Source organism: Ovis aries, chromosome 17 (genome assembly GCF_016772045.2).
Source record: "Ovis aries strain OAR_USU_Benz2616 breed Rambouillet chromosome 17, ARS-UI_Ramb_v3.0, whole genome shotgun sequence".
Lineage (NCBI taxonomy): Eukaryota > Metazoa > Chordata > Mammalia > Artiodactyla > Bovidae > Ovis > Ovis aries.
Window position 1 is genome coordinate 6205385 of NC_056070.1, and position 12014 is coordinate 6217398.

General features: G+C 48.7%; 1 protein-coding gene across 4 annotated transcripts in view; it reads left to right on the top strand.

Moving 5' to 3' along the window:
• The window catches only part of GATB (glutamyl-tRNA amidotransferase subunit B), a 97386-nt gene that overhangs the window by 33828 nt on the left and 51544 nt on the right, over positions 1–12014 (top strand). For all 4 annotated transcript variants that reach the window (XM_027956240.2, XM_027956242.2, XM_027956241.2 and 1 more), the window contains exons 3-5: positions 1398–1511; positions 4123–4321; positions 5050–5172. In XM_027956240.2, the coding sequence (XP_027812041.1) occupies positions 1398–1511; positions 4123–4321; positions 5050–5172 (436 nt within the window). The remainder of the gene's footprint in view (positions 1–1397; positions 1512–4122; positions 4322–5049; positions 5173–12014) is intronic.

Genomic DNA, 12014 nt, shown 5'->3' on the forward strand with positions numbered 1-12014 from the left:
GGACTGCCCACTCTGCGTGGTAGACGTTAACTCTCTCTCTCTCTCCCTGAGATGGGGAACTGTGGCTTCCAGGCCTGCAGCTGTGCAGACACACAGCGCAAGAGGGGTGAGGGCCTGTCTGACTCCACATCTCAATAGATTTTTTCCTTATCTCTAGTTGTCCACCTTATTCCAGCCACTTACACACCCAGAGTTCCGAAAGCTGTTTCCTTCCTTTGGGGCTGGAAATTTTGCTAGCCCTTCCTTGGTCTTTTGCTCCTGAAAGCTGGACAGGGTGGGACCCAAAAGGTACTCGGAAGCCCCGGGGGCAGCAGGTGAAGGGGAAGTGTGCCCAGCCCCCCCTTCTGGGGGCTCAGCCGGGCCTGGACCCAAAGCAGGAGGCAGGCGCGCGGCACTGCCCAGCCCTGGGGGAGAGGGCTGCGGCCCTGACGGTTCCAGAAGTGCATTCTCTCTCTGTCACCGTGTTTCCAAGCCTCACCAAGGTTGTTTGGAGAGGTGCTTCTCAAATCCTCCTTCAGGAGTCACCACCTCTGTGTGTTCTGCGTGGCTTCTTGTTGTGCTAGCAGTGGGATGAGACTGATGTTATTCTGTGTAGTAACCTCTCTCCTGAGCTTTGCCAGGACCCTCCCTGTTAACTTTGATGTCGTGTCAGGTGTTAGGGGAAAGGACCCCAGCTGCTGCTGCTACTAAGTCATGTCAGTCGTGTCCAACTCTGTGCCACCCCATAGACGGCAGCCCACCAGGCTCCCCCGTCCCTGGGATTCTCCAGGCAAGAACACTGGAGTGGGTTGCCATTTCCTTCTCCAAAGCATGAATGTGAAGAGTGAAAGTGAAGTTGCTCAGTCGTGTCCGACTCTTAGCGACCCCATGGACTGCAGCCTACCAGACTCCTCCGTCTATGGGAGTTTCCAGGCAGGAGTACTGGAGTAGGTCGCCAGTGCCTTCTCCAAAAGGACCCCAGATGAGGCAATTATTAAGTGCCCACCACCACCACAACTTCTTTTATTTTTTTTTAATCAACTTTCCCCAATTTGGGCTTCCCTGGTAGCTCAGACGGTAAAGAATCAACCTGCAGTGAGGGAGACCTGGGTTCAGTCTCTGGGTTGGGAATATCCCCTGGAAAAGGGAACAGCTACCCACTGCAGTATTCTTGCCTAGAGAATCACATGGACAGAGGAGCCTGGCGGGCTACAGTCCATAGGGTTGCAGAGAGTTTGACCCGACTGAGCTACTTTCACTCACTTCCCCAATTCCAGACACACTGAGTTGGCTTGTGAGCTGAGCTGCCCACAGGAAGAACCAGAGCTCATACCTGTTGAAGGGTGAGATTGCAGGTCCAGGGAGGATGTCCACAGGAAGGCATATTTGTTCAGACAGTGGGTGTCCTGTCCCTGCAGGTCCTCAACAGGCGGTGCGTGGAAGCGGCCGTGATGACCGGCCTAGCCCTGGACTGTCATATCAACAGGAAGTCCTTGTTTGACCGGAAGCACTACTTCTATGCAGACCTCCCTGTGAGTACACTCTGTCTGTCTGTCCACCGCCCTACCCAGAGCCAGGACTTGGCTGTGGCGGAGGGGAGGGGGGGCGGGTTGCTGCGTGCATTCTCAGCCAGAGCTCAGTCCAGCCCTGCGGGGGGCCCTGCCCAGCTGATGAAGCCAGTGCCCCCCACCGTGGACCAGATCGGACGCCGGGTCCTGACTGCCAGCTCCAACCAGGAGCCTTGTGCCTCTAGGGGCTCATTCATAATTGACCACAGAGGGGAGGCAGCCTGTGTTCTCAGGCTCAGCCCAGCTGTGGGGTTTGGTGCTAATTGCCAGTTAGGACAGAAGCCACCTCTGTGCAGCGGTCAATGCATCCTGTGGCTCGGAGGACAGGGAGAGCATCCCTCTGTCAAGTTGGGTTTCCCGATAATAGGACCATCTCCTCTGCAGACATGCCTGCCATCCCCAAGGACCGCGTAAGTGGACAGTAGTAAGCGGAAACGTGAACCAGAAGCCTGGACAGATGACAGTAATTGGCAAAGCAGTAAACCTGATATTAGCCTGCCTTCTCCTTAAAATTAGGAAGTTTTTTTCTGTATGAGAAAAGCCAGTGTGAACTGGAGCCAATTTTTCATAGTATTGAACTGAACCAAAACTGTAACGTTGACTGGGTTTCCCAAGTAATGTTTGATTTGCTCTGAGCCTCTGATGGCGAGTGTGGCCCTGCTTGAGGTTTATTTAGGTGGTCAGCAGTGCTGATACTGTTTCATATTATTCTCCTGGAACTGAAGGTGGGGGCCAGCTGCTTTCAGCAGATGCAGGCAGGAGTGGGATTAAATAAAAAGTACGACGGGAACCTGAATTCGCTAATGCTGATGCTAAGTTGCTTCAGTCGTGTCCAACTCTGTGCGACCCCACAGACGGCAGCCACCAGGCTCCCGCGTCCCTGGGATTCTCCAGGCAAGAACACTGGAGTGGGTTGCCATTGCCTTCTCCAATGCATGAAAGTGAAAAGTGAACGTGAAGTCGCTCAGTTGTGTCCAACTCTTAGCAACCCCATGGGCTGCAGCCTACCAGGCTCCTCCATCCATGGGATTTTCCAGGCAAGAGTACTGGAGTGGGGTGCCATTGCCTTCTCCACCTGAATTCTCTAGTTGCTGCTATTTTTCCCCTCTGACTGCCAGCTTTTTAGCAAGTTCCACTGCTTGGTAGGGAAGAAAGAATTAAACTGCATTTATTCATCTTTTAAGAGCGATAACGAGTTTGGTTAAGGTGGGAGATGTAGCAGTAAGCAACTGAAAAATGAGATGCTTTATTTTTTTCTGCCTTTCTGATCTTTCTGGCCCAGGTAGCTCACATAATCTGGAGTTAGTGTTGCCAGATATTACATGGGACATGCTTATACTAAAAAAGTGTTCGTTTTTATCTACACAGTTTATTCATAGTATCACAGTTTCACTGAGCATCTGTATTTTAGTTGGCAATCATACCCAGACTTTAATTTTTACGGATTAAGACTTGCTGTCTTAGCACAGAAAACAAGGTGGCCGAATGCAATGGTTCTCAAAGTGTGTTCCCCAGGCCACTAGCCTCAGTGTCTCCTAGGAACGTGTCAGAAATACAGATTCTTAGGCACCACCCCAGACCTGCAGAGTCAGAAACACTTCAGGTGGGGCCAAAAGATCTGTGTTTTGACCACCCTGCCAGGGGATTCCGTTACAGCTTAAGCGTGAGCGGGGTTGGCCAGGAAGCCAGGAACACAGACTCTGGAGCCAGGTCACCCGAGTTCATATCCTGATGTTGATGCTTAGTGGCTCTGTGGCTTTGGTCACGGGTCCTTAGTCTCTCCGTGCCCTGTGCTTTGTTCCTGGGGCTGTCCTGAGGACTCAGTGGCGTGAAGCGCTGAGAACGGCGTCTGGGGACACTGCGCCAGTGTCTTCCTCTGTTCTTTGCTGTGTCTAACCTGCCCTCTCTTTAGTGTGCATGCATCTGAAAGGAGTCCCTCCTGCCCACTCAGAAGGTGGCGGGGGCGCGCTGGCAGCGTCCATCAGGTTTTAGTACTCCACGCTTGCCATTAGTGGAGCGTGGGTGTCACTGCATTTTCTGGCTCGAGGAACAGGGGAAGTTGGGTCAGGGAGCGCTTCTGACATGATCGGTTAGCACAGAGAGCAGGAACAAAACCAGCCTCACGGCGCTGGCAGCTGCTGTCGGCTGCGCTGAGACGCGATGGCAGGGTGCTTAGCCAGCACTCCCAGTAAGAGTCTGTCAGGAGCCCTGTAAGCAGATGCAGGGCTGAGCTAATGAGCTAAGTGGAAACAGCACCTTCTTTTCTCAGAGGCTGCAGACAGAGAGATGACTGTTAGTCCCCAGAATGGTACTCTGCAGGGCAGAGCGAGGGTCCGTGTGCTTTACTGCTTCACTACTGGGGGCGTGGGGATGGGGGTCTCAGAGGAGCCAGAAGAGGCCAGGCTGGATGGCGGCAGCAGCGCAGAGACTAATTTTTCATCTCGTGTTCCTTTTGTTGTTGTTGTCGTGTTGTGTTTTTATGTAAGCTTGTAGTTTTCGGGCATTTAAAGGAGTAATCAACTGGTTCCCAGCTTTGACTTACAGACCAGTGACTCTGGCCCCCATTTGCATGCAGGCGGGCTACCAGATTACCCAGCAGAGGCTACCGATCGCTGTGAACGGGAGCTTGGCATACAGCGTCTCTGTGGGGAGGAAGCCAAGTCAGATGGTCACCAGGACCGTGAGGGTGAAGCAGATCCAGCTGGAGCAGGACAGCGGCAAAAGCTTGCACGATGACCTGCGGTCCCAGACGCTCATTGACCTGAACAGGGCAGGTAGGCCTGGGGACGCTCTGTCTTCCTTCCTGCCACTGCCCTTCCCTCCAGGGTTTTCCCAAACCAGGTGAGGAAACAGGGCCTGGAGGTTGACAGGTGGGTCAGAATATCAGCATTGGTGTTGGCAGAGCTGATTAGCCAGCCAGGTGGGGACTGGTTTCTATGGACTGCCTTCTGCTGCTCCTGCTGCTAAGTCGCATCAGTCGTGTCCGACTCTATGCGACCCCATAGACAGCCCAACAGGCTCCTCTGTCCCTGGGATTCTCCAGGCAAGAATACTGCCTTCTAACCCGCACCTAAAATAAGATCGACGTCACCACCTAGTCATGAACCAAGCAGCTTGGTGTCGGAAGCAGACAGTAAAAGAACCGAAGTTAAAAATTCAGAAGTGAGGGTAAAGAGAAGTGAGTCGGAGCCCGTCAACGATGTGTGCACGCTCCGTCGCTCAGGGTCCAACTCTACAGCCCCACGGACCGTAGCCCGCCAGGCTCCTCTGTCCATGGAGTTCTCCAGGCAAGAATCCTGGAGTGGGTAGCCACGCCCTCCTCCAGGGGATTTTCCTGACCCAGGGAGCAAACCTTACGTCTCCTGCATTGCAGGCAGGTTCTGTGCCACCAAGCCACTCGGAAAGTCCGTCAGTGGCGCAGGGTTTCCCTAAAACTCTAGCCTGATGTGCCTGGGGACCGAAACTAGAGAGTCCGGTCAGGCTGACCCTGTCTCTCTGGTAGGGATCGGCCTTCTGGAAGTGGTCCTGGAGCCTGACATGTCCTGTGGAGAAGAGGCGGCCACAGCTGTCAGGGAGCTGCAGCTGATTCTTCAGGCCTTGGGGACCAGCCAGGCGAACATGGCAGGTAAAAGCCGTGGAAACAGCTCGCTCCTCTCCCCCTTCTGCCTCTCTGCTCCTGCGCTCTCTTCTCACTGGAGTGTAGTCCTCTGCATCAGTGTAGTGGGATTGTTTGTATCCTTTCTCAGCCTTTTCTACCTCAGGGTGTGTTCTCCCCCTTAGAATTTCCCATGGATTATTTTCTGAGTCCCTGACCAAAAATAAACACACAGACAGCAGCCCTACTGAGGCAACTGAGTCCCAGAGTGTGAGATTAGAAGCTGAGGGGCCGGGGGCATCCTCCTGCTTCTTGCATCAGGACGCTGTGCGAATTAGTAAAATCATGTGTTTGAACAGCTTCATCAGCCTCAGAGAGAAGACAGCGCATTTATCCAGAGTAGCTCTTAGCTTGTGAGTTCTATGTGGACAGTGTTTAATTGCTAGGTAATGCCTTTCCTTTGGGTCTTTTTCTTTTCTGCCTTTTATACAAAGTTTTCATCTAGATAAAACTGAAGCCAAATTGTATCAACTGCAAACCAAGGCTATGATTTCACAAAACTTTAACTTTGAGATAAAGTTAAATGCATTTATAATTTAAATTCTATTTCTTAGATATACGCAATAGAAATGTAATAGGGAGTTAAACAGAAGAAACGGTGTACAAATTTGGGATCAAGGAAACTATACGTTTTAAGTGTTTGCCGATTGGATATAAAGATCACAAGTTTCGGTCAGTTTCTGCATTGCCCCCCCATCACTGCTCTGCCCACCCTTATATCCCCACGCTCGTCCCTTCTGTGGCTTCCCCCTATTTTCTGTTCCCAGGGTCTTTTAAGAAACTGCTGCTCACAGAGCACTCCCTGACAGTGTAGAGAAAGGGAGCAAGTTCTTCGTCTGCAGTGGGTTAATCCATTGCTCTGTACGTTGGTGTGTTAGTCTAGATGTTTCAGAGAAACAGTAAATATGTGTATGTGTGTGTGAGAGAGAGATATAAAGAGATTAATTATAAGGAATTAGCTCATGTGATTGTGGAGGCTGAGATGTCATAAGATTTGCAGTCAGCATGCAGTGGGAGAGCCAATAGTATTATAGTTCCAGCCTGAGACTGAAGGCCTGAGTATCAGGACAACCAAGGGTGTACGTTCCAATCCGAGCCAGAGTCCAAGGCAAGACTGCGATCCCAGCTCCAAGGCAGTCAAGCAGAGACAGCAGATTTCCCCTGATGCTGAAAACTCAGCCTCTGCACTAGTGCTAAATCAAATCTCAGAGAAAGAGTTTTGGGGGAAATAGAAAAGAATAGCTTGATTTTTTTTTTGCCAGGCAAACAGGTGAAACTGTGTAATTCAGACTGGGACTTGTGCCCACAACCTGGCTATAACCCTGACTGGGACTTGAACCCACGCAACCAGGGACTCAAAATCTGGCAGAAACCCACAGTGTTCTGACTAAGATCACACACCTTGTTTTAGGACTTAATGAAGGTTACCTGTTCTTAGTCGCTCAGTCTGACTCTGTGAGCCCATGGATTGTAGCCTGCCAGGCTCCTCTGTCAATGGGGATTCTCCAGGCAAGAATACTGGAGCAGGTTGCCATGCCCTCCTCAAGGGGATCTTCCCAACCTAGGGTTTGAACCCAGGTTTCCCACATTGCATGCGGATTCTTTACCATTTGAGCCACCAGGAAAGCCCAGTGAAGATTAAGGTTTAGGTTCTTGATGTCTCATTGCAGAAAGAATTCCGTGAGAGAGAAAGTGATAGATAAGAAGTGGATTTATTTAGAGAGAAACACATTCCATAGACCGGCTGTAGACCATCTCATGAGGTGAGAGGGACATTGAAATATGGTATAGTTAGCTTTTATGAGCTGGGTAATTTCATAGGCTAATGATTAGGAGGATTATTCCAACTATTTTGGGGAAGGGATGGAGATTTCCAGGAATTGGGGCACTGCTCACATTTTGGTCTTTGATGATCAGCCTGGGAACTGACCTGGCACCTGTGGTTGTATAATTTAGCTTGCTCATGTGTTACAGTGAGCATACACTGAGGCTCAGGGTCTAGTGGAAGTCACAATGTCCACCATCTTGGACCTATTTGGTTCTAATCAGATTATGCTGACTTCTCAGGCTGTGTCATTCTTTCAAGAGTTGTACCCCCCTGTTTCAGGTGGATTCATGCCCCTCAACACTGCGTGTCCTAACCTGGGAGGATTTGGTGAAGAGTTTTACAGCAGTAATTGAAGGGTAGGGTTGCTGACAAGGAGCTGAGTGTGTGCAGGGCCTTGCTCCTTTAATCTAGCCTCAGGTGATCTCCTGATGAGCTTCTGTGGTTCTCAAGGTTATCAATCTCATCACGTGGACCACAGCCTTGTCTGACTCAATGAAACTATGAGCCATGCACTGTAGGACCACCCAAGATGGACAGGTCATGGTGGAGAGTTCTGATAAAATGTGGTCCACTGGAGAAGGAAATGGTAAACCACTTCTGTATTCCTGCCTTGAGAACCCCAGGAACAGTATGAAAGGCAAAAGATAGGATACTGAAAGAGGAACTCCCCAGGTCAGTAGGTGCCAATATGCCACTGGAGATCAGTGGAGAAATAACTCCAGAAAGAATGAAGAGATGGAGCCAAAGCAAAAACAACACCCAGCTGTGGAGTGACTGGTGATAGAAGCAAGGTCTGATGCTGTAAAGAGCAATATTGCATAGGAACCTGGAATGCTAAGTCCATGAATCAAGGCAAATTGGAAGTGGTCAGACGAGATGGCAAGACTGAATGTCGATATTCTAGGAATCAGCAAACTAAGATGGACTGGAATGGGTGAATATAATTCAGATGACCGTTATATCTACTACTGTGGGCAAGAATCCCTTAGAAGAAATGGAGTAGCCATCATAGTCAACAAAAGAGTCCAAAATGCAGTAATTGGATGCAGTCTCAAAAATGACAGAATGATCTTTGTTCATCTCCAAGGCAAACCATTCAGTATTATGGTAATCCAAGTCTATGCCCCAACCAGTAATGCTGAAGAAGCTGAAGTTGAACGGTTCTGTGAAGACCTACAAGACCTAGAATTAACACCCAAAAAAGATGCCCTCTTCATTATAGGGGACTGGAATGCAAAAATAGGAAGTCAGGAAACACCTGGAGTAACAGGCAAATTTGGCCTTGGAGTGCAGAATGAAGCAGGGCAAAGGCTAATAGAGTTCTGACAAGAGAACACACTGATCATAGCAAACACTCTCTTCCAACAACACAAGACTCTACACATGGACGTCACCAGATGGTCAACACTGAAATCAGATTGATTATATCCTTTGCAGCCGAAGATGGAGAATCACTATGGAGTCAGCAAAAACAAGACTGGGAGCTGACTGTGGCTCAGATCATGAACTTCTTATTGCCAAATTCAGACTTGAATTGAAGAAAGTAGGGAAAACTACTAGACAATTCAGGTATGACCTAAATCAAATCCTCTATGATTATACAGTGGAAGTGAGAAATAGACTTAAGGTGCCACGCAAGTGTATGTTCCTCAGTTCTTTGTCTCGTCACAACAGAGATTTGGAGTGACGGACATTAAAGCCCCCAGCGCGCCACAGCTCTCGGGTCTTGGACAAACCATGTTATAGCTCTTAGGCAAATCAGGGTTTACAGCTCTGTTTTATTTAGAAGATAGCAGGAGAATCCATCCTCGAAGCATGAGGGCATGCCAGCCCAAAGACTCGAAGAGAAGAGAGTGGAGGAGCGTGCGGGGGAGGGAGGGAGAGAGAGACGGAGAGAGAGAGAGCGCGCATGCACGCGGGAGAGAGAGAGGGAGAAAGCGCTTTGGCTCCTCCTCTTATATGATTTTCCCTCCCCCCGGGCCTGCCCTGTGCAAATTGGGCTTGGCCAGGACTGCTGTTTGTTCTACCTGGAGTCTTCACTCTGGCCCTCAGACTTTCCTTTCACCTTCCTTGTCTTTTAGCCACTGCCATTTTGGACTCCTTTTCCCTATTCTACCTACCTAACAAAAGGCCTAGATCTGATAGATAGAGTGCCTGATGAACTATAGACAGAGGTTCCTGACACTGTACAGGAGACAGGGGTCAAGACCATCCCCATGGAAAAGAAATGCAAAAAGGCAAAATGGCTGTCTGAGGAGGCCTTACAAATAGCTGAGAAAAGAAGGGAAGCCAAAAGCAAAGGAGAAAGGGAAAGATATATCCATTTGAATGCAGAGTTCCAAAGAATAGCAAGGAGAGATAAGAAAGCCTTCCTCAGTGATCAGTGCAGAGAAATAGAGGAAAACAATAGAATGGGAAAGACTAGAGATCTCTTCAAGAAAATTAGAGATACCAAGGGAACATTTCATGCAAAGATGGGCTTGATAAAGGACAGAAATGGAATGGACCTAACAGAAACAGAAGATATTAAGAAGAGGTGGCAGGAATACACAGAACTGTACAAAAAAGATCTTCACAACCCAGATAATCACAATGGTGTGATCACTCACCTAGAGCCAGACCTGGAATGTGAAGTCAAGTGGGCCTTAGGAAGCATTAGTATGAACAAAATAGTGGAGGTGATGGAATTCCAGTTGAGCTATTTCAAATCCTGAAAGATGATGCTGTGAAAGTGCTGTAGTCAATATGCCACCAAATTTGGAAAACTTCAGGCTGGAAAAGGTCAGTTTTCATTCCAGTTCCAAAGAAAGGCAATGCCAAAGAATGCTCAAACTAGCGTAAAATTGCACTCATCTCACATGCTAGTAAAGTAATGCTCAAAATTCTCCAAGCCAGGCTTCAACAATACGTGAACCGTGAACTTCCAGATGTTCAAGCTGGTTTTAGAAAAGGCAGAGGAACCAAAGGTCAAATTGCCAACATCTGGTGGATCATCGAAAAAGGAAGAGAGTTCCAGAAAAACATCTATTTCTGCTTTATTGACTATGCCAAAGCCTTTGATTGTGTGGATCATAACAGACTGTGGGAAATTCTGAAAGAGATGGGAATACAGACCACCTGACCTGCCTCTTGAAAAATCTGTATGCAGGTCAGGAAGCAACAGTTAGAACTGGACCAGGAACAGCAGACTGGTTCCAAATAGGAAAAGGAGTATGTCAAGGCTGTATATTGTTACCTTGCTTATTTAACATATGCAGAGTACATCGTCAGAAACGCTGGGCTGGAGGAAGCACAGGCTGGAATCAAGATTGCCAGGAGAAATCTCAATAACCTCAGATATGCAGATGATACCACCTTTATGGCAGAAAGTGAAGAAGGACTAAAGAGCCTCTTGATGAAGGTGAAAGAGAAGAGTGAAAAAGTTGGCTTAAAGCTCAACATTCAGAAAACAGATCATGGCATCTGATCCCATCACTTCATGGGAAATAGATGGGGAAACGGTGGAAACAGTGGCAAACTTTATTTCTGAGGACTCCAAAATCACTGCAGATGGTGACTGCAGCCATGAAATAAAAAGATACTCCATGCAAGAGAAGTTATGACCTACCTAGACAGCATATTAAAAAGCAGAGACATTACATTGCCAACAAAGGCCCATCTAGTCAAGGCTATGGTTTTTCCAGTAGTCGTACATGGATGTGAGAGTTGGACTATAAAGAAAGCTGAGCACCGAAGAATTGATGCTTTTGAACTGTGGTGTTTGAGAAGACTCTTGAGAGTCCCTTGGACTGCAAGGCGATCAAACCAGTCCATCCTAAAGGAAATCAGTCCTGAATGTACATTGGAAGGACTGATGCTGAAGCTGAATCTCCAGTACTTTGGCTGCCTGATGCACAGAGCTGACTCAGTGGAAAAGACCCTAATGCTGGGAAAGATTGGGGGCAGGAGAAGGGGACGACAGAGGAGGAGATGGTTGGATGGTATCACCAACTCAATGGACATGGGTTTGGGTGGACTCCGGGAGTTGGTGATGGACAGGGAGGCTTGGCGTGCTGCAGTCCATGGGGTCTCAAAGAGGACTGAAGGACTGAACTGAAGGTTATCAAACTGTCATCTTTTCTCTGGAGTGAAGAGTACTTCTTCAAAGAGTTAACATCTTGCATTTGTTGGGGATTTTAGTTCTTATAAAGAGCCTGTGGTGTGAATCTCCTGGGGTGGAACCAGGACCCCGCCCCAGGGCTGCGCTAGTGTTTCTTGCCTGCCCCTCCCTTGTCTATGCATCTCCTTCCTTCCCTGACTAGCAACTGTTTGAATCTGCCCTTTGGAACTCAGGGAAGGTCATGGAGGTGGGAGTCTGTTCCCTACAAGCAAGAAACGGGGGACACAAAAAGGCTTCCTCGTCCAGGAGCCCCATAGCATCTTCCTTGGTTTCACCCCCTCTGGGCCCTTTGTTCTTGATTTCAGTGGATTGAATGAGGCCCACCCATAGTGGGCAGGTAGTGTGCTTTACTCAATATCAGTTCAAATATTAATCTCCTTCAGAAGCACCCTAAGGACACATCCAAAATAACGTTTAACCAGATATCAGGGCTCCCCTTGGCTCAGTGCTGTTGACACGTTTAACCAGATATCAGGGCTCCCCTTGGCTCAGTGCTGTTGACACAATTAACCATCTCAGGTAGTCACAAGGGGTTCCATTAAGTACTACTGATGCAGATGACCCATCTGCCTGTTAGATTATAATACCGTTTATTGACCATCTTGCCACACATTTATTTGCATGTTACAAAGGGACTTCAGAAGCTGTAAGGTCATCTTTGTCACATAGGACATCTTATGGGCAACAAATTGTAACATCAAAGCCATGGTCTGGGTTGAATCTGGAGACGGAACTTGCTGATTTGCTGTCTTCTTTAAGCTCCAGGCTGGACAAACAGAGCCACAGGAGTGTGAGTGGCGTAAAGGTTAGCTGCCTGCAAGTCTG